Raw genomic sequence first — 26,549 nt, 5'->3', positions numbered from 1 at the left:
TCACACTTATATGCTTTGGCCCTAAAGGTCTTTCCTAGCTGCTGGCTGCACAAAGGCACAAAGGGGCAAAGGAGAACAGCCAAGTGGCCTGGTTGTTCATACAGGCTTGAGTTCTTGACAAGAACTGTTTTTGAACTTCTTATACCAAAGTGGTACATCACCACTGTGATCACCAAAGTGGCTCCATGATCTTCCCAGCAATCCAGCAGTTACATATTAGCCCTGTCTTAAGAAACCCAAGGCTGAGATCTAAGAATCTTGCAGGAGGTGGCACACAGCTCCTAACACAGCTGGAACTGAAGCAGCACTCCTAGGTAACATCCCAAACCTCCACTCTTCTCTGACAGGAAGGCATCAAATCTAATTTATCCAGTGGGCCTCTGTTTATTATGTTCAGCATTAAAAAGGACTGAGTTCTTGTCCTGGACTTATTTGCTGTGTTAAGGCAAGGTGGTGTACATGCAGTATGACCAAGGCAAGTTTAAGGCAGGATAGATGTCTAACAAGTGCTCCTAAGGGTCAGGGCAGCCCATCCTCAGATGGGAAGGACTGAGCTTCGTAAAGGCCAATGCCCAAAGGCTTACTTGGGTGCATCTTGCTCAGTATATACATGCTTGTCTGTGGTCCCTAGTCTTTTCTCTTTCCAGCCACCTTCAAAAGGGGCACAACTAATTTTTCTTTTTGTGCAAGGCTGGGAATTGAACTCAATACCTGATACTTTTATTCAATGGGTGGAGCTACATCTCTAACCCGTCATCTGAAATTACAAAAAAAATAAAACACCGATCAGGGCTGGAGAGTGACTCAGTGGTAGAGTATACTTACTATGTGCCCTGGGCCATCACACACACACACACACACACACACACACACACACACACACACACACACACACACACACAACAAATCCAAATCACCAAGTTGACACTCAAGGTCTTTAATTGATTTAACTGTAACAGCAACTGTTGGTGAGAATTTTTTTTTTTTCCCTAATTCCCAAACACCTGCTGGTTCGGAAAAACAGTTAAACAAAAACTGGTCATGGAATCATACCAGAACTGCCTCAAGGTGCCCTCTGCCATCACGGAGTGTGAGGGAGAGCTGAGGGGACAACACATGGATAAGAGGGGAGGACCAAAGGTTCTTCCCATTGGGTGTGGCTGAAACTGGTATACCAAAGAGGGAAGGGCTTCTTATATAAAACATTTATAAAGATGCTTAAAATGGGACCCTGAACCTGAGAACCCTGGGGTCCTTCAGGTTTAGGGCAGGAGAGGGAGCCTTCCCAGAGGAGAGATGGCTCTGCAGGTGAAGGAAAGGCACTGGCACAAGTATTCCTCCCCCATTCTTCTAGGTTCCAGTAACAAGTCCTCTTGGCCTGAGCTTGGGTTTGGTTTGTTAGGATACACTGAGGCAAGAATAGATATTCTGTGCTGGATTCATTTGAAGTGTCCAGGAATTTTGGCTTTGAGCACCAGGCAAGAATTCCTTTTGGAAATTTTAACATGGCCAAGTAATTATCAAGCTATCAAGTATCACAGCATCTCTGCCAGCTTTCCAGCTTAGAAAGGTGGCAGAGTAAGACTTTAAATGCCCTGGGAAATGGGTTTCACTTCAGTAATATTTTCTACTGGGCACTCATGACATACAGTATGGTCTGCCAGGGCAGGCAGACATTAGCAAAGAGAACCCATAGGCCATCTGAACAGGAATCCAAAAGGCTTCTAATTATAAGCTTTGCCAAAAGGTAACAACTTCCAGGACCAGCCTAGAGAAAACAGTTAAAATTCCAGAGGGTGAAAAAGGTGTTATGAATGGCCAACTGGACTGATGAGCATGATCAACCATTCCTTGAGCTAGACTCAAGGAACCACTACTAGGATGCAGTCTGGGTTAGAACAGGAAATGCCCCCGGAGCAGAAGCTTTCTAAGGAACACTGACTTGCCAGCATCAAAATCTGATTTCATCTTATAAAATCTGAGAGGTAAAAAGCAGTGAGGCAGCTATGGCCTGTCAAGGTTCAGACAGAAACTGCCCTCCCAGATAGTAAGGGTGGGCAAATGATTGGATTACGCAGATTAATAAATAGCTGCCCAGACACATGCAGTTTAGATAGCACATGGAGAAAGGTAGTTCTGGCTGGGCAGTAATCACCTTCTTTTTAGAGAGGACAGTAAAAGGGGAAGAGCTCAGCTTCAAGCAGCTGTCATCCAATACTGGGGGAAGGGAAGGAGACTCCTCCCTGGAACATTCCCATCAATTCATGGAGCACCCAGACTGAGTCCAGTGCCGGAGGCACCACACACACTGGCTGCAGGATGGACTCAGGTGAATGGAACCATAGAACTTGCTGCATTCTGAATGAATATGAGACTTCAAGCTGTCTGAATTGGGAAAGTGAGGTCTGAAAGTCCCAAAGTGACAATAATCCAAGTTAAAAAAAAAAAAAAAGACTCCTTATTAGAAAGAAAACCAAAATTCACTGGAGAGTATTTCAGCATAAATAAGAATATCTGAATTGTTAAAGATGTGTTTAGGAATGGTGTCAGAAACAAACGGCATTCACTGAGCATGTGCTACTGACGAGCTGTCAGCTTTTCTTGAGGATGAAAGGAGTACTACTGGTCTTCCATGAAACCTAGGACAAGAAAGCCTCCCTGCACACTGGATGGACAAGAGCAATCTCAGGTGTTCCCTAGCTTACACACGTTGTTTCTTAGGTGAGACTTGACCCAAGCCTGTGAGCTAGTAAGAGACAGCAGAGAGCAGCCAGCCAGTGATTCTCGTGAGAATATAACTCCCAGATATCAGTTTATCTACCTGAACCTGAATGACTTTCTCCTACTCAATACCTAATCCCTATTTGCTTGACAATTCCCACGTATCAGTTGGAAGGCCTCAATTCTTTTTCATTGTCAAAATAAAATAAAAGGGCTAAAATAAAAGGGCAACTAAGTCTCAGTCATGAAGTCTAAGACCTTCAAATGTGCATCCTTGAGCTGCTGGCACTTACAGAGACACTTTAGTTTTGGGAACTGTTATTATTTTGCCACTTCTATATAAAACAGGTAGATTTGAGGAAAGAAAGGTGTGTTCTCTCTCAATTTGGTGATACATATGTCAAGGGAATGGTTTTTAGGAGCAAGACTTGTATTATTTAGATTCAACCTACTTCCCTGTTCACTTGGTTGGTTATCTTTGTTACTGAGTGTCATGGTTGTAACATTCTCCCAAACTGCATCCTTCTCTGGTATGTGTCACTGAGAGCCACTATCATGTGTAAGGATACTTCTACACAGATCTGAACAGGACCTAAAGCATTCTGTCAACAGCCAAACAGGGTATTTAGAAGGGGATGCTCCAGCTGGACATAATAAGTCTTGCCTCTGGAAACTACCACAATTAGCTGCTCTGAAATCTTTATCTTGGAAAAAGTGACTAAATATTTGCTACTTTAATATAGTAAATTTATAGGCAATTTGTTGAAAAACTGGTAATTCATTCAGGTATTAGGATAAAACTTGTCTTGAGAGCTCATTATCTAGAAGCAGTGTCCCTATTCCTGTATTCTTGAGAATGCTGTAACATGAGCTTGGAACTCAGCAAGCCACACAGAGAATCATGTGTATGTCTCTTGCTACAATCTGGAGGGAGGCCAATTCTCCTGAAGACTGATTGTTCCCAGGAGTGTAGGAAAGATAGTTCCCCATTAGAAGAGATCACAAGAGTACACAAGACCTGTCTCACTCAGATGGTTACCTATAAGTACCTCTTTCCCCAATAAAAAGTCATGTTACAATTTTCATTTAGAGCTTCACCTGTGAGGTTACTTCTAAACATGCCGAGGTAAACTACCTCTGGACAAAGCCCTGCTCTGAAAACAATCCTATGAGGCATAGCATAAAGATGTCATCTGTTGTAAGTTGTTTCTTTTCTTGTGCAATTATCTTCACAATGATTTATGGAAATCAAAGTATGTCCTGCAGAGATGGCCTCCAGAAAGAACTGCACCAAGCAGCAAGAAGGTCTTGGCAGAGAAAAGTAAGGGACAGAAAAGCTTCTGAGTTATGCAGCTGACACTCCCCTCAAATTTCAGACACCTGCCCATTGATTGGGGGGCAAGTGCAGAGTGGTAAGAAGGGGACAGAATGGTAAGAAAGGGGAAAATAGTATGTTAGTATTATTTAAATTCTCATAAATCCATTCCCTGTTGGGTTCATGAAAAAGCTAAGCTGTTATAGCTAGCAATTTGATCAAGTATATCTTCCTCTGTTCACTAGTTTTGGCTCTTAGCTGGAGGAAGTTTCCTCAGGATGCCACTGCTGGGGTATGAAGAATGAAAAGCTCCACTCTCCCAAAACCAGGCTCCCAGGTAAAATGAGGCTGTGGGCAAGTTCCTATGTCAACGATAGCCCAGCTTATGCTTTTTAGGACCATGTAGAACAAAATTTGGATTTTACCTAAATGCAAAACAGAGATACACTAAGCAAACAAAAAATTCCAATTATCAACTTTGAGACTCAAAGCACCCCCAAACATTGGGGACCCAGCTTTTTCCTGAGACATAACCACCACCAAAAGGTTTTCATACTATTCACATTTTGTAGCAAAACCAGAACATTATATAGATGTCCTTCCACTCTTCCTTCTAAAATGTCTTCACAATAAGATCTTTCCACAGTCAAAAGAACAGCTTCATTTTCCTAGCCAGTAGGTCTGTTTCTTTCACTTTGGGATCTGATCTCTTACTACAAGAGTAAGGACTTCCAGTCCAATCAGAAATTGCCAGGGCAACAGAGGCTACTTTCCTTGTCTTCCTTTGAAGGGACAATGCAGCAGTCTTTCTACCAAGGAGAGTAGGCTAGGGAGGAAGAATAACAAAAAGGTGTAGGCCAAGAATGAGGCTTTTCTGAACAATGCACACCAAGGCAGAATGGGCCAGTTTTACAAACTCCACACATGTACATCCAAAACTCAAGCAAGAAAGTAAGCTCAGAAAAGCTTGGGGAAGACAAAGGACAGTAAGTGACACAGGATTTGCCTACTGACATTTTTACCTTCCTAACACTGCAAGATGTTTAGTTTAAGAGTTGCTGCCCAAAACTGTACTGGAAAGTATCTAAAAATAAGTTTGTCTGTAGTCATCTTAAAAATAAAAGGTCCTTCCTCAGATAAGAAGAATGACAGATATTATCAGATACCAAAAATTGAGGTATCTTTGATGTATATTTGAGAAATGGCCTGGCAGAGGAAAGAGAAGAGAGGGAGAGAAGGAAGGAGGGAAGAAAGGAAAGGGAAAATTCAGAGTACAATAACAATGGCAAGAAAGTTGAAAGGAACACATTTTAAAATCCATCCTTATCTATCCCACCAGCCAAAGTAGAATCATATTGGGAAAAAAAAATGTAGGTCTTTTCTAAGAATATTCCAATGGCCAGGAGTATGGCCTACTCGTAGAGTGCTCACCTAGTATGCATGAAGCCCTGGGTTCGATTCTTCAGTATCAATGTTCATTGGATTTTAACATGGTGACCACTGAGAGTACTCAAATGGTTCAACATTCTTCAGAGGTGACTCACAGATATTATCTAGCAGAATACCACAATCAGGCCTTATCCTCCAAGTAGAAGCCCAAGACCCTCTATTTCAGATGGCCCCTCGCTGGAGCAAACAAAATCACCTGGATCGCATAGTACAAGACGACTCTGCCAGTAACAAGATGTAAGCAGGTCTAAAAACAATGGAAGAGCCAATCATACCAGGTACCAAGGGTGCTCTTCTGCTGAAAAGTTTAAGCATATCTGCACAAATGTCATAAGACAAGGAATGGGAAGATGAACTAGAATACCAAAGATATAGGATATTCCTCCCAGAGGAAAGAGGGGAAGCAGATATCAAAACAGTGTCACAGAATAATGCTACTAGAGTTGTGCAAGCTGCACTCTGTCCCTAAGGACAAATAGCAAGGCAAAAGGGAAAGCAGCTCTCTCTCTTTAAATTTAAAAAACAAAACAAAATAAAAAGTCATATCCCCAGCACCAAATCAATCACCAATGGGCTAGCAGAGAGGCAACATACCTCTTCTTCAGACATCCTAGTCAGGATGTTGTTGACAGATTGATATTACAATTGGGATAAATCTGAGAGTAAAAAGGGAGTTCTCAATAGAATGACCAGGAAGCCACAGTTTAACTGTTTTCCTCTAAGGAATGCTTAGTTCGTTCTACAGAAATAAACAAGGGCCTTTAAACTAATTTGTCTAATTGGGCAGAGAGCAATAAACAGGGAGAAAAAATGGTCAGATGAAGCTTATCCTCTGTCTTTTGGCACCAGAAGGGTGAGGGGGAGGTGAGGCTGCATTGGAGACTGCTGGTACTGCAGCTTCTGACTTCAATTATAGATGCAATTGGCCAAATCAGGTACACACAGGCATCCACGTTGCTGCTTTTCTTCTATACTTTGTAGGAGAGTCAGATGTCCATTTCAAACTGAGCATCATCCCCTGGGTAAGAAGAAGGCAACGAAAAATTTAGCAAGTGTTAAATGACATTCTCTATATACAAGGGTCAAAATAATTCAAACTGTACCATTTTCTGTTGCCTCAACACTTGAAACAAATGAAAACAAAACAAAACAAAACCTCAAAACCTTTTATTCAACTTTGCTTTGGCTGATTTTTTTCACGCAGAGAAAATTAAATCAGTCACAGACCCATGGGAGAGGGTTCTTTCCCCTTGAGTAACAAGTCAACCGTCCCAGTCCCTTTGTCCATATGCTGACAACACAGCTGTCTTGGTCATGTGTCAGATACTCTTCCAAGGCTTTGAACTTGGGCTCTACTCCATTAAAAACTCAACTGCAATTGTAAATAACCTAATGCTGGCTCAGGCCCAGGGGTCACTAAGTACAAGTACAATACACAAAGTGTATTCAAGAGCTTGCCATGTCTGTTTCAATATTTTTTATCTACAGGGTGAGGAAGCCTTTCTATTAATAAAGGTGTCTGTGTGTAGAAGGCATTTATATAAATATTAAAGGCAATTCTAAAAAACACAAGAATCAAACTGTATATACTACTATTGTAATACAACAATGTCCATTCTTATAACAAAAAAGGGCTATTTTCCACAAGAAGGGAGACATGAGGTTCTGTTTTTTTCTTCTTTTGGTGGTACTGGGGATTGAACTCAGGTCTCATACTTGCTAGGCAAGCACATGCCACTTGAACCATGACCTTGAGTCCTTTTGTTTCTGAGTTTCTCTTCAGATAAACTAAAAAGGCTAGCCTCAGACAGTCATCTTCCTTCCTCTACCTTTTAAGTAGATGAGATTACACATCTGGACCATGCCCCAGAACCTTCTCTCTGACCATGTCACTGTGTGTGTGTGTGTGTGTGTGTGTGTGTGTGAGAGAGAGGGGGGGGGGGAGAGAGAGAGAGAGAGAAGAGAGAGAGAGAGAGAGAGAGAGAGAGAGAGAGAGAGAGAGAGAGAGAGAGAGAGAGAGAGAGAGAGGGAGGGAGGGAGGGAGGGAAGGAGGAAGAGAGAGGGAGGGAGGGAGGGAGGGAGGGAGGGAGGTGGGGATGGGGCAGAGGTCAAGATCCCTTCCCAATGAAAACTGTCAGTTACCTTCAAGACTCATCATATCTCTAGTTAATTTTGAATTATTCTCCTCTAGCCAACTAGACCTGATTATAATTTGGAACTCCTTTTCATGAACCCTTGTAGGAGATGGGGAACCTTATAAGACATTTAACTAAACATCAGTTACTCATGCATTAACATCTTTCAACTTACAGCCAACCAGTATTCAGTTTCCCAGAGCCACCTTTCTTGGTGCTCAGCATGGCAGTTCCTTACCAACTGTATGTTTCCTGTCATGATTGTTCAAGTTGTTCAAGTTGTTCACTTCTACTTTGGAGTCTTCGATTAAGGTGCCAGGGCTGGTGACTCCAGGAATTTTGGGCAAATGGCAGGGTGGGGTCTGAGCCATGGGAGAATTGCGACGATCCAAGAGGAACTTTCTGTCATAAATGATTCGAGTTCCTAGAAAATAGGGTTGAAGAGTTTGAGCCACCAACACATAATATTACATACAAGTTCAGTTTAAATTCAATTGAAAACTCTTAAGCATTTTCCAATTCATACCAAAAGGATGAATTCTAATGTCCCAGTAGCCTGTGAACAGATTCTTTTACTATCTGCATCCCCTTCCCCAGGGAACCCCTGTTCCTCCTTCAACACTCAGCTTCAGTATTTCTTCCTCCATGAAGTCATCCTCCCTGCCCCCTTTTTGCCAGTTCTGGGGCTTGAACTCAAGGTCTGGGCACTGTCCTTGGGCTTTCATAAGACTAGTGCCTACCACTTGGGCCACAGTACCACTTTTGGCTTTTCCTTTGTGTGACATCAGGGAATCGAACTCAGGGCTTCATGCATGCTAGGCAAGCACTCTACCACTCGGTTATGCTACTGGCCTTTCTTTCCCTCCTGTAACCATTCCCCTATCTCATATATCACCTATCATAGGAATTTTATTTATCAGATTCTCTCTATAGACTTTCAGTTTCTTATGCCAGAGCTATGTCTTATTGTAACCATCTCACATATATCCTAACAACACAATCTTCACAAAAACAAAACAAAACAAAACAAAAGAATAAATAATTATGTGGAAAAAGTCACCAAAGATTAATGACTTTCTAAACATGCATCAAGACTGATATTCTCAGGGCTGGGAGTTTGGCCTAGTGGTAGAGTGCTTGCCTAGCATGCATAAAGGGCTGGGTCCGATTCCTCAATACCACATACATAGAAAAACGCTGGAAGTGGTGCTGTGGCTTACATGGTAGAACGCTAGCCTTGAGGAAAAAGCCCAAGGACAGTGTTTAGGCCCTGAGATCAAGGCCCAGGACTGGCCAAAAAAAAAAAAAAAGAATGATATTCTCCCAAGACAGAACTTCTACAATGTTTTATAAGCAATAGTTCTGAAGAGTATCTGAAGAGTATACTGTCCCTGAGAATTATAAAAACCTGTGGTTTACAAGTAAGCAATAGGAACATTAAAAAGTATGCAAAAAAACCAATCACCGGGCTGGGAGTTTGGCCTAGTGGTAGAGTGCTTGTTTAGCATACATGAAGACCTGGGTTCGATTCCTCAGTATCACAAACAAAGAAAAAAAAAACGTCAGAAGTGGTCCTGTGGCTCAAGTGGTAGAGTGTTAGCCTTGAGAAAGCCCAAGGACAGTGTTCAAGCCCTGAGCCCAAAGCCCAGGACTGGCAAAAACAAAACAAAACAATCACCAGAAAAATGTAAATCAAAACTACAGAGATATGAGTTTACCCCCAATAGCATAGCTATTATCAAAACCACAAGAGATTTAGTAATAGCCTTTATATAACAGTATAGAGGGTTTTCTAAAAATTAAAAACTTCCATAAAATCTACCAATGGGAAATTAAATTAGATAATTTCCATGCTCACTTCAGCATTATTCATAACAGGTAAGAGAATGTGGTATAGCACTAGAAAATTGGAAGTGGTACTGGGGCTCAAGCGGTAGTCCTGAGCTGAAGAATCAGGGACAGAGCCCAGACCCAGAGTTCAAGCCCCACAACTGACAGACAAACAAAAAGAAAACGTGGATCTGAAGATGCACGTTCAAAGCCAGACTGAACAGGAAATGTCCAAGAGACTATGATCACCATTACACACACACACACACACAGCCAGAAGTGGATCTCTATGCTCAAGGCTAGTACTCTACACTTGAGCCACAATACCACTTCTGGGTTTTTTTGTTTAGGTGGTACTGAAGAATGGAACCCCTGGGCTTCATGCATGCTAGGCAAGCACTCTACCCACCACTAAGCCACATTCCCAGCCCTGCTTTATGTTTTTTGATTAAATTTGTCTTGGGGCTTTAACTCAGGGCCTGGGCACTGTCCTTGAGCATTTTTGCTTAAGGTTAGCTCTCTACCACTTGAACCATAGGCCAAACTCCCAGCCCCAAGAATTACTTTCTTAATTTCATTTTTGAATGCTTCATGGTAGTTAGTACACAAAGATGCAATTAGATTTTCTGATTTTCAAGATGATTGGGAAGGGGTAGGGGGAAGAATATAGGGAAAAAACAGGAGAAGGGGTATCAATGTGTGAGAAGTAATGCACCTACTATCTGGCAAATGTAACTGTAACCCTTTATACATTACAATAAAAAATTAAAAAAAAGATTTTCTGTTTTTGTTCTAGTATTTTTTATTTTTAATTTTTGGTGTTGATCCTGGGGCTTGAACTCAGGACCCTGAACTTTTTTGCTCAAGGCTAAAGATCTATCACTTGAGTTACAGCTCAACTTCTGACTCTTTGAAGACTCTCACAGATTTTCCTGACTGGGTAGCCTCAAACTGCATTCACAGCTTTCTATAGCTTCTTACAGACATGAGCCACCAGCACTAATATTTTGATAGATGTTAAAAATAAGTTCCTAGGGCCGGGAGTTTGGCCTCGTGGTAGTGCTTGCCTAGCATGCACGAAGACCCAGGTTTGATTCCTCGGTACCACATACATAGAAAAAAGCCGGAAATGGTGCTGAGGCTCAAGTGGTAGAGCTCTAGCCTTGAGAAAGTCCAAGGACAGTGTTCAGGCCCTGAGCTCAAGCCCATGACTGGCAAAAAAAAAAAAAAGTTCCTAAAAATGTAAAGACTTAGAAAAAATCATATTAAGCGAAGTAAGCAGACTCAAAGGAATATAGGCCCAACACTCTCCCTCATTTGTCATAATCAATAGGAACCTTGGGCTCTCCTAGCAGAGATTCATAATAGAACAAAATCTAGATACATAAGGCCATTTAGTATGATGCTAAATGTAAGGACCTCCAGGATATAGAAACAAAAGCCATATAATGAGTGATTGTTGTCCTTGATGTATTATGTTATCTCTCATCTCTTTTATTGTCCCTTGGTTATTTCATATTGTTACAATATTTCACCTTGTTATTCTGATATATTTTATATATGCTTAATTGGTTGTTTAAAATTGGACAGGGAAGGGGGAAATCAAGTTGTGAGGGGAGGGGAGGGAAATGGGAAACAGGACATGAGAAAGGGTATCAATATTTGTGAAGTAATGTACCTTCTATCTGATGAATATAATGTAACCCTTCTATTAATTACAATAAAAATATATGAAAAAAATAAGTTCCTAAGATATATTTAATTTTGAATATAAACAGTAAGTAATAATAATAATAAAAAAAAACAGTACGTAATTCAGAAGACAAGACACTGAAGAGCTAAGGTCCTAATTAAATGCTATATATCGATTGTCTCAAACATGGTCCTGGGGCTAGGCACTGGTGGCTCACATCTGTAATCCTAGTTACTCAAGAGGATCATAACTCAAGGTCAACAAAGCAAAAATGTTCCTGTAACTCCTTCTCAACAGAGAACTGAATGCAGTGTTCTTTGGCTATTATCCTACCTCAGGAAGCCTACCATAGGTGAGGTCTTGCCCAGACAGAATCTGAGGTTCCTATCTCAAAAGTAACATCCCCACTTCCAAATCAAACTGTTTATTGACAAAAAACTAAGGCTCTGAGAAATATGAATACCGAAGTACGGTATTTTAGTCTTTGAATTTCAGATCACTAAAGACTTAAAATTTTAATTTACAGGAGATAAAAAGCAAAAGGAAAAAAAGGAAATCAGCTTGTGGGTGACTAAGGAATCTGTTATAATTCAAAAGTACTTGACCATTCAAAATATCAAAACTAACAAAAAATATTAAGATTTTACTAAGGATAAAAAGCCACAAAATACTTGAGTTTCTTTTATAAGGGCATTTGGTATACTATAAAAGTATATATAAAAAAACTCTAAGAAAGAAACTTAAAATATATTCAAAGTCTCTTATAATCATGCATTAGTAAAAAGGTTTTAAAAAACTTCCTTGTAATATACATCCCATCCAGACTGTGTACTACTTCTATAACCAACCCAGCACAAATTAGACAAGTTAAATTAATGAAGAAAAGTGAAAGGCCAGCTCAGAAACCCATAGCTCACATACGACAAATGGAGCATTTTCCTTCCAGTTAGTTTTCCATTTCCCTTTCCACAAAAGTCTTCTATGAAAAAAAATCATACTCTTTGTTTTTTACTTGCAAAGTTATTTTAAAAAATTCTAGTATTGTGTGCATGTGTGTGTGTATATATATATGTATATATTTATATGTATATATATAGCCTGATTTTCAATGTTTAAGCAAGCTGAAATAGAGGTGTGTATGCATATGCATGTTTGTGTTGCTAGGGATGAATTTAACTTTTAACTTGTATATGTGTGTGTGTGGTAGTCCTGGGGCTTGAACTTAACACCAGGGCTTTCTTTTTCCCTGAGTTTTTGTGCTCAAGGCTAGCATACTACAACTTAACCTACAGCTCTATTTCCAGCTTTTTAGTGGTTAACTGGAGAGAAGAGTATTCTCATTGACTTTTCTGCCCAAATGGCTTCAAACTCCAATCAGACCTCAGCTTACTAAGTAGCTGCAATCAATTATAGCCACCAATACCCAGCCCATCTCTGAAGTTTTAAAGGTAACTACCAGAAAAAACAAAAATAATAATTACTGCCAATTGGGGACTGGAGGTGTAGCTGACTAGAAAAATGCTATGTAGCAAGTACAAAGGAAAGGGAACTGAAGGACAGGAAGAGAAAAAGGAAGGAATAAAGAGGTAAAAAGAAAAGACAGAGGGGTCAGGAGTTTGGCCTAATGGTAGAATGCTTAGCATGCACAAAACCTGGGTTCTATTCCTCGGTACCATATACATAGAAAAGGCCAGAAGTGGCGCTGTGGCTCAAGTGGTAGAGCTGTAGCCTTGAGAAAATCTAAGGACAGTGCTCAAGACCCAGGACTATGGGGGGCAGGGGGTGGGGTGGGGGGAGAAAGACAAGCTAGAAAACAAGAAATAGAAAGGAATTAAAAAGTGTTCTACCTAATCTTCATGTATGGACTCCAGAAAAACAGGAACCTTTAGATCTAGGTTATTTTTAATTTCTAGTGACCAACTGTTAGGACATGTCTAATACTTTGGTCCTACACACTGTAGATACTAACGTTACTAGGAAAATGGTGACTTCATGACTGCTAAAGGCCAAGGACAACTTAGTGTATGATGATTACACTTATATAAGACTTCCTAGAGTAGAGAGATTCATGAAGACAGAAAGTAGGATAGTGGTGGCCCAGGGGCTGCTGGTAATGGTTGGCTTTAATGGAGAGTTACTGTTTAATAGATACAATAGTTCAGCTGGGGAAGATAAACTGCCATTGAACTTCATACTTAAAAAAGGTTAAAATGATAACTTTTAGGATACATATGCATATTTTACCAGGAAAAGCCAGGTGTGATGTCACATGTCTAAAATCTGAGCCCGAGGTAAGAATGTCTTAAATTCTAGGATAGCCTGAATTATAAATAACAAAACCAAGTCTGAAAATCAAAGTGAAAAAATAAACATTAGAAAGCCATTTCTAAAGTATTTTATAAGCTTATATATAATAGGTCAATATTGTCAGGGCAGCAAAGATCATGAAAGGTAATCTTTCAAACCTAGATATTGAATGTAAAAAGGAAACAAAGCATTAGGCAAGCAATCTAAATATTCTATTAGGAATTTTGGCTATTAGCTACATCTTTCATTAAGGCCTGGGATTACTGTTTGTCTAGGGTTGAAGATATGGTTCTGTTGGTAAAGCTTCAGGTACTAACTTCAAGTCCTAGTTTTGGTCCAAACCAAAAAGATTCAAGTAGTGAGTTCTTTAAATGTACTCAGAAAAGAAGACTGCACATGTTTTTCCTAACCACTGCAATAAATAGGGAGAAAAAGATGTGAAAACTCAGAAGACCACAAAGGGTGTCAACAAAATGCATTAATGGAGCCTCATGGCCTGTTAACTTAATAAAGATGACTGAACAGAAGATATCCAACATTTGTGAAAGATCTATAGAATAGTTTTCTAACTCCAAGACTCAAAACTAGAAGCAAATATTTCCAAGATGTTAATGTCCAAGGATGGTCCCTGCCCAGTCACTTAGGATGTTTCCACAACAGAATAAACACCTAAACTAAAAAGGAAGATGACAGGGCCGGGAGTGTAGCCTAGTGGTAGAGTGCTTGCTTGGCATGCATGAATCCCTAGGTTCAATACCTCTGTACCACATACTCAGAAAAAGTCAGAACTGGTACTCTGGCTCAAGTGGTAGAGTAGTAGCCTTGAGCAAAAGTGTCCAAGGATAGTGCTTAGGCCCTGAATTCAAGCCCCAGGACTGGCAAAAAAAAAAAAAAAAAAGGAAGACGACAACAACTATGTTCTGGTTCAAAAGATAAGCCTATCATTTTAAAGATGAATACTCTAATGTCCAGAGAAGCTACAAATATTTGCAAAAAGTTAACAGTGGCCCAGGAGACAGCACAAATAACATAGGTACTCTAAGCAAATCTGGTTTTTGAGTCTGAGCTGCAAAATAAACTAGATGTTATTTAAAGCTACTAACCGTGCGAAACTGTGTAAGACCCACAAACCAACCTTTAAAAATGTCTACTGACTTTAAGTCTACCCAATCTCAACCATCAGGAAGTTTAAATGAAGCACATCAAAACATTCCCACTGCTGTCTGGGCTAGAACATACACCTGGAAAAATTCTTCACTGCAGTGGCTGGCTCTGATTCTATGAACATGCTGGATGGATATGCCAGATTATTAGCTGCATTTCACAGATGTTATGTTTCCATTTGTAATGCTAATAATTAAAGATCACTACTTAACTGCATAGAGAAAACACCTAGATTCAAATCTGGCTTTTCAACCCCACTATTTGCTTCCTTCCAATGTTCATTTCTGGCTGGTCTTTTTCCATGATGTTCTGTGTGCCCTCAGGCCCAAAGTAATGGATCTAGACAGTTACCTTGGACTAAAACTTCCGAAATTACAAGCCAAAATAAATCTCTTCCTTTAAACTATTTCTCCCAGGTACTTGTCACAATGATTAAAAAAAAAAGTCTAACACACATACACACACACCCTCTTATCACTGCATTTGCCCTGGAAACCTAAACCATGATTTTTCTAGAGGTAAACACTTAAGTGCTTTGGGTTCAAGTTGTGGACTGAGAATCTTTAATACTAGGTACACAGATGGATAGCTGATATGTGTAAGGAACATACAGACTGAACAAACTTGAGAAACTATTGACTAAAAAGAACTTGGTTCTAACTACCAATCTAAACATTAAGTTGCTTACTGTAAGACTTGGGAGCTAAGAAAAATTTCCGCCATTCACCAACAAACTGTCCTATTGACCACCAGTCTCACATCTCATTAAAGCAGTTTTTTTCACATTAACTTTTCTGTTCAAACTGCAAATCTTTTAATTTTTTCCTTGGCAAGAGGAGGGGTACTGGGTTTAGACCCAGAGCCTTACACTTGCTAAGCTGGTACTGTGCCATATCTACAGCTGTTTCCCACTGGTTATTTCAAGGTTAGGGTCTCTATTTCTGCCTTGGCAGGGGCCTGGGTACAAGTCACCTATTTGTAGATTTCCAGCAACTCTGGGATCAGATGTAGGTCACAAGCCAGGCGTGGTGGCTCACCTGTAACCCTAGCTACTCAGGAGGCTAAAATCTGAGGATCATGGCTCAAAGCCAAGCTGGGCACTAACAGCCATGACTCTTATCTCCAATTAACCACCAGAAAACCGGAAGTGGTGCTGTGGCTCAAGGGGTAGGGTGGTAGCTGTGAGCTGAAGAGCTCAGGGACAGCGCTCAGGCCCACAGTCCAAGCCCCACTACCAATACAACACACACACACACACACACACACACACACACGATGTAGGCCATGGGCTCCAAGTGCCGTAAGTTGAAACAGAATCTCACACTTTTTTGCCCAATTTGGCCTGCCACCACCATCCTTTCCATCTCAGCCTCCCATGTTGCTTGGAATAAAAGAAAAGCATGTGTCATTTTGCCCAACTATGAGTTGAGAAGGGGATCTCATGAAGTTTTCTGCCTGGTATTGTGATCCTCCCAACCTTAGTCCCCAAGTAGTTAGGATGACACTGGTGCCTACATTGATCTGCAGATCTTCAACACACAAATATGCCTACAATGTCTCTAAACTTCACAAAAATCCCCCTAGAAAGCTGACTCTTTACAACTCTAGACCTCAGTGGACACCAATGGCTCATGTCTATAATCCTCCTGAGTTTAGGAGGCTGAGATCTGAAGATCAAGGTACAATGCCAGTTTAGGTGGATAAGTCCATGGCACTTCGATCTCCAATTAATTACTAAAAAGCCAAGAAAGGAGCTATGACTCAGGTGGGAGAACACTAGCCTTGAATACAAAAGTTGAGGAGCGGGATCGGGAGTTTGGCCTACTGGTAGAGTGTTTGCCTAGCATGCACAAAGACCCAGATTTGATTCCTCAGTACCACACACATACATAGAAGTGGTGCTGTGGCTCAAGTGGTAGGACACTAGCCTTGACAAAGTCCAAGGACAGTGCTCAGGCCCTGAGTTCTGAAGCGCCAGGAATGGTACACACACACAAAAAAGGTTCAGGAGGGACCAGGAGTTTGGCCTAGTGGTTAAAGTGCTTGCCTAGCATGCATGAAGACCCGGGATCAATTCCTCGGTACCACATACATAGAAAAAAGCTGGAAGTGGTACTGAGGCTCAAGTGGTAGAGCTCTAGCCTTGAGAAAGTCCAAGGACAGTGCTCAGGCCCTGAGCTCAAGCCCAGGACTGGCAAAAAAAAAAAAAAAAGTTCAGGAGCAGTGCCCAAAATCTCAATTCAAGCCCCAGGACCAGCGCAATAATAAATAAAAAACTCCAGTTCTCATAATGCTTCATAACTTTATGACTTTGATAGTGCCAGTACATAGATCTGCCAGCCTTCTCAAGGCTCAGAATTCAGTACCTCTCTAGCAAAACTCAAAGTCAGTTTCTTCTATATACATACTCTGCCAACTGAATCTGAATATGGGACTAAAGCAGAATCTCCTAGGGAATCCCAAAACTAGTGTATCTGCATTATTATAAGTAAATGTCACCCTTTTCAACTGTAAGCAAACTAATTGAACTCCCTTCATTTAATGTTTTTCATGCACTTTGCACATCTTTTTTTTTTTTTTTTTTTTTTTTTGCCAGTCCTGGGCTTGAGCTCAGGGCCTGAGCACTGTCCTTGGACTTTCTCAAGGCTAGAGCTCTTCCGCTTGAGCCTCACCACCACTTCCGGCTTTTTTCTATGTATGTGGTACCGAGGAATCGAACCTGGGTCTTCATGCATGCTAGGCAAGCACTTTAACCACTAGGCCAAACTCCCCGCCCCTGCACATCTTATAAAACATTGTGCCATAAATTTAAGTTGCAGAGCTAAAGAAGTACATTTGTGGATGCAACAGTTAATGGCCTAGCATAAACTCAGCTAAAAGTTCCTAATGAAATTTATAACAGGGTCAGAATCTGGCCCTTCTTTCCCACAGTGTGATTTATCCTAAGAAAGAAACCAGACTGAAAAGTATATTTCCCCCAATACTCTTACTTTGATAATAAAGTTAGAAGGACCATTTCTCCCTTCTTTTTCACCTTGTTGATTTCTAGGCCTTCCAGTGGCCTTCAGGTAATTTTTCTTAGTGAACCAAAGCAAAGAGGAATTAGCTGGCAGGGAGGGAGAGATGGGGCAAAACCAGATTTCAGACCATCATATTGTGACCTATGTCGCTCTCAAGAGCATACTTTTCCACAATTGATGAGAATGTTATTAAGGACAGGCAAAAAGAGATGGCAAAAAGTTGGTAAGAATGTTATTTAGATGGGCAAAAGAAGAGCACAACTCTCCCAAGAGATGGATCCATACCTAGAAACTAAATAAGTAGCACAGAGAATCCCATCAGCTAGTATTCCAGGCTCTTTAAATGTTCTTTCCTAATAATATAAGCATCCTGAGATATTAGGGAGGAATTTGGAACTATGATTAGGATATAGATTTTCAGACATTAACAGGCTATATGATTCTAACAAGTGAATCTGGGGAGGGAGACTCAACTTTCAATTTACAAAACAGAGTCATTAGGTTTCTCCAGCTAACCAGTGTTATAAAAGTTAAACCATACCAATCTTACCTTGCATTGAAGCTAGAATCTTTTCAGTGGCAGAACCAATTATCACGCCCACTTCTCTATGGGTAGATAGGAAAAACTAAACCAAGTTTCCTCTGCCTCAATAGTGAGAAAAAAAATACTCTTCTACCAACACAAAAAATTCATAATTTCCCAAACCACAACAAGGCCATTCTGAGAAACTTCTAGGATAGACTGTATCATGTGATATCCAATAAATGAAGGATTCTCAAGAGGGAGAAATCCTAAATTAGCTATGGGATTAATGTCCCTGCCCTGTCTGATCATTTAGGGCATTTAGCACTGGAATGTTCTGACAAGTGTGATACTCTCAAGTTTCCAAAGTCTGAGGTAGGAGATGCCCTCCTCTCCCTTTTCACTAAATTGAATTTTCCAGCAGAAGCCTACTGACTCATTTTTTAAAAATGTTTCTCACATCTAAAATATGTAACTCAACACATAAAGTTTCAGAACTGAAAATCTTGTCTACAGCTTCTATCCCTTCCAAATCAAGTTTTTAAAAGCATCCAAGGCAAGGGTTGCATTTCCTACTTTTGTCTGTTGCAAAGCACTGCACAGGGACTTACTAAAGATACATAACCACATTAATCAGCTGTCTAGAAGTCATCAAATAACAACTTTATCCTGATCCAAGAAAATAATATCCACGGAGAGCTACTGAAGAGAAATGGAACAAAGCATCAGAGGGCAGAAAATTTCCAAAGGAGGAAAATTCAGTGTGCACCTAAACAGCACTGAGCCAACTACTATAAAATACTGATGAAATCAAATTGCAAGGGTATTGAACGCCTCTAAATAATAAGCCCTTGTGTGTAAAATAACCAAAGGTCACTACCAATTAATACAGGCTCAATGTTCTAGATGAGTCAGTAGCAAGTACTTAAATCTAAAACAAAAGTGTGACTGCAGATGCTATCTAGAGGTACTGTAGAGGATATTTGATTAAGCAGTGGAATTATGTGTATTGAGAGGGTAAATGAATTAGTATCTCTGCTAGAATCTCCCTAAGAATTTTAGGAATTAATTCAGACTATGAGACAGGTTTCTATCTTTAAAACAATGCTAAACACTATAGGCTTATTTTAAAAGCACAACAGTGTTTGAAATATGCTAAAAGGGCTTCCTTCCCTTTATGGCTCTTTCCTTCTAAGAATAAGATTAATATATAGCTAAAGGATTAATATATAGTTAAAGGCTGAGCTCCTTCCCAAAATAAATTAAAGTTGAGTAAGACAATTATAATACATACTCTAAAGGAGCACAGGCATTCAAATAAGTTATAAAAACTTTTTCCTTCACCTTAAAAAAGAACTCCATTTCTTAAAAGTTAACAGCTTAAGTTCAAAACAACTCATCCGGAGCAGATTTTCATCTGTCAAAATCATGCTGTAATTGAAGCTACTCAGGAGGCTGCGATCTGAGGATACTGGAGCAAAGCCATCCCAGACAGTACAGTTCATGAAATGCTTATTTTCAATTAATCACCCTAAAAGCCTACAGTAGAGCTACAGCTCAAGTAGTAGAGCTATAGCTCAAGTGGTAGAGCGAAAGCCTTGAGTAAAAGAAGGTCAGAGGCAGCACAGGCCCTGAGTTCAAGACTGGCCTCCCCCTCAACCAAAAAAAAAAAAATCCTTCATGATCCTGGAATGTTGGGTATGCCTGTAATGCATCTCAAAAGCTGAGGTGACAGGATCACAGAGTTCCAGCATGAGCTATGAAGAACTTTTCTAAACAACAACAAAACCAACAACAACAACAAAACACAAACTCTACATAGGACTTGGAACTGGTCTTAGACAAAATCAAGAATGGAGGAAGCACTCTTCAGTGAGGCAAACCAACTCAGTAATAACTTCACTGCTGTGCAGTACAAGTGTTTAAACTTTCTCATACTTGATCCTGCATATGCATTGATAAATTCAGGGGTCGGAGTAATATTTAGTTTTTCAATGTAGTCACACTACCCCTAGTGGCCTAGTTAGTCTCTAAAGCTTTCTTCTACATTTTTATTCCTTGGAATTGGCAAGGAGATCCCTCTTAACTCTATGCCTATTATTCTGCAATAGCTTCAAGACTACACAAGACCAACTGCATAGGATTGGTTGCTGAACATTCAGGGATCTTGCCCACAGGAAGAAGGCTAGTATTCCCATAGGCTACTGAGGCTGCCAGCCAAATCTCCACACAGAAGCCAGAGGCCAGAGAATGTGGCTTAGTGGTAGTGTGCTTGCCTAGCATGTATGAAGTCCTGGGTTTGATTACTCAATACCACATAAACAGAAAAAGCTGGAAGTGGCTCTATGGCTCAAAGTGGTAGAGTGCCAGTCTGGAAAAAAGAAGTTCAGGGGCAGTGCCGTGCCCAGGCCGAGTTCAAGGCCCAGGACTGAAAGAAAGAAAGAAAGAAAGAAAGAAAGGAAGGAAGGGAGAGAAAGAGAGAGAGAGAAAAGGAGAAGCCTCTAGGAAGGAAGGAAGAAGGAAGGGAGAGAGGGAAGGAGGAAGAAAGGAAGGAGAAGCCTCTTTCCCTTCAGTAAGTTTGACCATTCCCAAAATCGCTTTGCAGTCCCCACCCTCTGGCTAACAGCCCAAGCTGGGCACAGACAACCTTTGAGCTTCTTTTCTCCCATGACCAACTCTTATCTACATGTTTCACCTCTATCCAGTGTTGCTTGTCAACAGTTCCTGGCTGTCGTTTGGAAAACAATGTCCAGTAGTCTCCCTCTGCATCAACTAGCTCTATAAGCAAGCACCTTCCCCAAATCGGGCAAAGGTGTTCTGCTGGATAAGGGCCCCTTCAACGGCCACCAGGCCACCAACCAACCAACCGCTGCTGGTGCTGTCACTCCAACCTCCCCTGTCCCTCGAGTACAGCTTGAGTATTAGTTTATTACTCTTTCCTTCCAGCTTGGAGACACTCCCCCTCCAAATAACCCCCACGCCCTTTGGAGAGGCCGCCGTCCAGCACATTAAACAATTACTGTCAAAGGGAGACTTCTAGATTGCATTCCAGCCTCGTCCTGGCGTTCCACAAGCGGCAAAACAAATCCTTGCAGGATCCTACCCCACACTCCTCAACTTCCTGTCTACAAAAGCCCGTGGGGCAGCTCTGACGGCCAAGCACCAACGTGCACCAAGGCACAACAAAGCTGCAAGAGAGGAGGGGAGGCAAAGCAGGGTGTCATGCGAGGCCCAGTGCGGCCGAGCAGCTCCGCGAAGGGCGGGGAGGAGAGAAAACTGGGTCAAGCGCGTAAAACGGCCACGGAGCGGGGACCAGGGCTTTCTCCGCGCTCCCGAGACCCGCGTTCTCGAGTGGGCGTGAGCGCGCGCGCGCGGGCTTGAGTCCCAGGCCGAAAAGAATGCAAGGTGAAGAGGCTTCGAAAGACCACTCAGGGGACCCGGGGGCTCCGTGGACCCGCCCCAAAGAGTTCCAGAGGCGGCGGGAGGCCGGGACGCGGCGCGGGCGCTCACCTCCCGGCGTGGTGGAGAACAGCGTTCCCCCGGGCGTGGTGCAATAGTCATGAGGTAGCTGCGCGGCGTCGCTGATGGACACGGTGCGCGTGGGGATGGCGCGGCTCTGGCTGGGCTGGTGGCCGCTACCGGCGGACGAGGACATGGCTCTGGCACGGGCTCCTGGCTTTGTCCCGCGGGCGAGGAGGCGGGCGGGCGGGCGGCGGCGGCGGCGGCGGCGGCGGCGGGGTTGGCAGGGCCCGGGCGGCTCCGGCTCCTCAGGCGGGCGGCAGGGAGCGCTCTGCTCGCTCCTCGCTCGCCTCCTCTCGCTTCTGCGTCCCGCTCCGCTCCCGCCGCCGCCCTTTCAGCCGCCGCCGCCGCCGCCGCCCGATCCTCCGGCCTCCGCCAGCAGCCTCAGCAGCAGGAGCAGCAGCGGCAGCAGCGGCGACGACGACGACCGGAAGCGGGCAAAGGCGGGAGCTAGAGGGAGTTCAGAAAAGCGAGTCCGCCGGAAGTGACGTGTCGGGGGTGGTTCCTAGAGAGGCGCGGTGGGTGTGGGCGGGGCGGGGGTGGGCGGGGTGGGGGTGGGCGGGGCTGAACTCTGGCTTGCCAGGCACTAGAGGCAAAGGGAATCTGTAGGGTGTGATCCAGACCCAGTGAGATGAGGAAAACTTTCCAGGAGTCTGTGTGTTTTCGGTTGTCAGTCAACATTACGTTTCCTGAAACAACCTCAGCGTCCTATCCGTTTCCATTAAAAGTGTTCATTTTCCTTTCATTTGTCTATTATTAAGTACAGGCTATGCATACAACGATGTATTTACTGTCTCCAGAGGCCACAGGGACCAGTTTGTTGAGTATCCTTCCAGAGGCTATTCCTGTATAAACATATAAAGCAAAATATAAACATGAAGGAAAGAGACTTGTAGTCCGGAGTTGGTGGCTCATCCCTGTAATCCTAGCTATTTGGGAGGCTAAGACATGAGATCAAAGTTCAAAGCCAGCCCAGACAGGAAAATCAATATTAATGAGATGCTTTTTTTTTTTAAAGCTTACATCAGTCCCTGGTCTCTTTATTTTAACTTTAAATTTTATTTATTGTTAGGTGAAGTGCAGAGATGTTACAGTACTTCATTTAAGTTAGATGAAGAGTACATTGTGCTGGGCAATGGTGGCTCACTCCTGTAATCCTAGCTACTCAGGAGGCTGAGATATAAGGATCACACTTCCAAGCCAGCCCCAGACAGAAAAGTCCATAAGACTATCTTCAATGAATGACTCAGAAAAAGCTTGGAGTGGCGCTGTAGTTCAAATGGTAGAGCACTAGCCTTGAGAACAAAGAGGCTCAGGGACAGCCCTGAGTTCAAGCACAGGATAGGCCAAAAAAAGTATATATTTTTTGAACAACGTCACTCCTTCTCCACTTTCTCTCATGAGACTTTTATCCCCAATTTACCACCAGAAAGCCAGAAGTGGAACTATGGCTCAAATGGCAGAGAACCAGCTTTGAGTAAAAAAGCTCAGAGACAATACCCAGGCCCTAAGGTCAAGCCCCATGACCTATTAAATAAAGATGAAGGAAGGAAGAAAAGAGACTAGTAGACATCCACATCATAAAGATACTATTGTATTAAAGGTAAACTGAGGCATAGAAAGGGTTAAAACTATGAGGTAACTGAAAAATCAAACTCTGAAACACTGTTCTTCTACAAGTTCTCCAACCTTTTGGTCTCATGATTTTTTTATATTGTTAAAAACGATTGAGGAGGGGCCAGGAGTTTGGCCTAGTGGTAGAGTGCTTGCCTAGCATGCACGAATACCTGGGTTCAATTCCTCGGTACTACATACATAGAAAAAAGCTGGAAATGGTACTGAGGCTCAAGTGGTAGACCTCTAGCCTTGAGAAAGTCCAAGGACAGTGCTCAGGCCCTGAGCCCAAGCCCAAGACTGGCAAAAAAAAAATATTGAGGAATCCAAAGAACTTTTGCAAATTACTATACTAGGAATTAACACTAGGTAAATTTAAATTTTTCATTAATTCATAATATGATAAACCATTATATGCTGATATAATGGTATATTTTTTATTTTCAAAATTCCTATATTCTCTAAAGTGAGAGGGGGAGTGGCAGTGTTTCACATTTTTGCAAACACTTTAATATCTGGCTGAAGAGAAAGCTGCTGTATTCTCATAGCTGTTTGTGCATTCAACCTGTTGTGATAGGGGTTTTTTTTGGTGCAAGTATATGAAGAAAGCAGCCTCACATAGTTATGTAGTTGAGAAAGGGGAAGTTTAGTAACCTTACCTGGCTCTCCACACCACACTTTTGAGAACTGCTGTGCTAAGTTCCCACAATAGGCTCAGGATAGGATCAAGAGAATTATGGATAGCTGCAAATGGAGAAACTGAGCTTAGGGGTATTGATAGCTTAGGCCAACTGTTACTATTGTTGAGAAGGTCAAACAGCTATTTGACCTAGGCAGAGAAACTTGCACAAGCACATGCCCAGCCAGGATATGACATGGTACTGTTTTGTGATAAGAGCCCCAGAGTTAAGAAAAGAAGAATCTTCAGCTATACTGCAGTCTGGAACCCTCAGAATCGAGGGACGTAAGTCTGAATGCAACCCTGAAAGACCCTAAGACTTCTGATGTGCCAAAAGAAAGAGACATTTCTAGTAGAAAGGAAAGGCAAAATGCTAAGTGGAAAGCTTATGGAGTGCATGGTTTACAAAATGTAGCCTCTTTGATCTGTCTATAATTATAGATTTCTAGCATTCTGTGGACAGAATGCCAGTACAAAGGAGGAAGACGGTAGAAAAGTAAATATAGTGGCAGGACTAGAAATGACCTGAAGTGAAGTAAAATGAAGGAAGGCTGAACCACAGAATTCCCAAGTCTTGGGGTGTAGGGACATCATCTGCCTTTTATTTATCTTGTTAGTAGCTGCATCATGCTTTGTCCTTTATCACTTGAGCCATACCTCCAATCTGGATTTCGCTAGTTAATTGGAGATAGAGTCTCTTGGACTTTTTTTTTTGCCTATGCTGATGTTGTATCACAACTTCTCCAGGTCTCAGCCTCCTGAGTAGCTGAGATTATAGGAGTGAGCCACAGTCCTAGCTCCAATACTTTGCTTTCTGTCACACTATTTCATCTGTTTGAAATTTTTATGTAAATGGAATTACACTTATGAACTGTTTTTACGTCTAATCTTTTAATTCTCATAATATATTGCTTGTAGCAATAGTGTGTTCCTTTTTATGGCTGAATAATAGTTCACTTATGGATATACCACAGTCTGTTTATTAGATGAGAATTCAGAAGAAAAAAAAACACAATTCCCTCCCCTCCTCTAGAGCCTCCTATGAGAGCTCAGAAGGGCCTCTTCTAGCCCTGTTTATTCATGTTAGGTTCTTTTTTCATAGAGTTTGGGGGAGCTGCTCGGCACTTGTGACCCTTTAGATTCCTAGTTTCTATCCTTATCAGGACGTCAATAGAAGAGACAGCGTGTTGTTCATGAAGACTGAGAGGCAGACCGTGTTGTCATGACAAGGCGATCCTAACAGATAGCATTTGCAAGCTTCAAGGCTAGTGCTATGCTCCATGCCTTCCACAGATTTTATCCCTAGTATTACACCCACCATTCAGGGTAGGAATTACCATTCCTACTTTATAGGACATCAAAATATATCACATATGGGCAATTCTGTCTTAGGGTTTAAAACTTTTTTATTAATATGATTGAGTAAGTCAGCTGGATGGCAGTCACTCATGCCTATAATCCTAACTACTTTGGAAGCTGAGCTCTAAGGATTGCAGTTTGAAGCCAGTCCATGCAGAAAAGTCTATGAGAATCTTATCTCCAACATAGAACAAGCTGGGAGTGGCCCTGTGGCTCAAGCGGTAGAGCATAGAACATTCTCACAACTGTTATGCGGGGTAGCCACAGCCTAGTGACAGAAGCAGGCTGCTGGTAAGCCTTATCTACATTTTACAGATGAAGAAATTAATGCTCCAAGAAGGTAACTGACTTCTCCAAGGTCTTGCAGGTGGCACCTTATTGGACTGGGACAAGAGCTCACATTTCTCTCTGGTGGTCCTGTACCCTTTCTGTACTCCTAGAGTGTGATGTATCCCTTGGCCGCCTACTAACTTGTTGGGATTATGAAGCATCCATTGCCTGAGTTCCTGAAACCCAAGAGACAAGCTATGTTGAGCATGTAGTAGAAATAGCAGATAATATTACTATTATTATTATACCTGGCTTGAATTTAGGGCTTCACACTCTCACTTAGTTTTTGTTTTTCTCAAGGCTGGCACTCTGCCATTGAGCCGTATCTCTATTTTTAGCTTTTTTTTTTGGTGGTTAATTAGAATCTTTTAATTAGTTTGCCCAACTGGCTTTGAATCCTGATCCTCGGATCTCAGTCTCTTGAGTAGCCAGGATTACAATTGTGGGCCACTGGCTCCTGGCTACCTGTATTTTTAAGCATCTGAAGAGGGTAGGTGTCATGTCTGATGCCTTGAGATCTGTCTGTCATACTTTACAGATGAGGAAGCAGCCCCAGCTAGGTGGCCCAAGTTGACCTGTGGTATATATAGAAATGTCTCTGGCCTCTCATAGTTGTTGGGAACAATTCATAGTGCAAAAGTTGTCTGAAAAACAGGTGGAGGAAGCCTTTCTTTTTTCCCTTAAAGTTATGCACTATTTATTGCATTTACTGAGTTATACACAACCTACATTTCTTACACTATGGGTACAATAAGTCAGATATAACAACTGTGAGTTGATACATATGAGTTGTATGTGCATAGGAATAATTATGATTGAAAGTTTGTGGGCTCAATTTCAATAAAAATCAGTGACAATATCATAAAGATACATATACCCAAAGCACCATTG

General features: G+C 41.8%; 1 protein-coding gene across 1 annotated transcript; it reads right to left on the bottom strand.

The window, feature by feature from the left end:
- Window positions 1-921: 921 nt before the first annotated feature.
- Eif4ebp2 (eukaryotic translation initiation factor 4E binding protein 2) lies at window positions 922-22,094 on the bottom strand. The gene is made up of 3 exons (XM_090346482.1): window positions 21,668-22,094; window positions 7,859-8,044; window positions 922-6,503 (listed from the first exon to the last, which is right to left on the bottom strand). Exons 1-3 carry the CDS (start codon window positions 21,810-21,812, stop codon window positions 6,472-6,474), a joined length of 363 nt encoding a protein of 120 aa, XP_090202608.1. The 5' UTR covers window positions 21,813-22,094; the 3' UTR covers window positions 922-6,471.
- Window positions 22,095-26,549: the final 4,455 nt, after the last annotated feature.

This window comes from Megascapheus bottae, chromosome 15, assembly GCF_031878675.1.
Source record: "Megascapheus bottae isolate mThoBot1 chromosome 15, mThoBot2.hap1, whole genome shotgun sequence".
NCBI lineage: Eukaryota > Metazoa > Chordata > Mammalia > Rodentia > Geomyidae > Megascapheus > Megascapheus bottae.
This window is presented reverse-complemented; position numbering and strand designations above follow the sequence as displayed.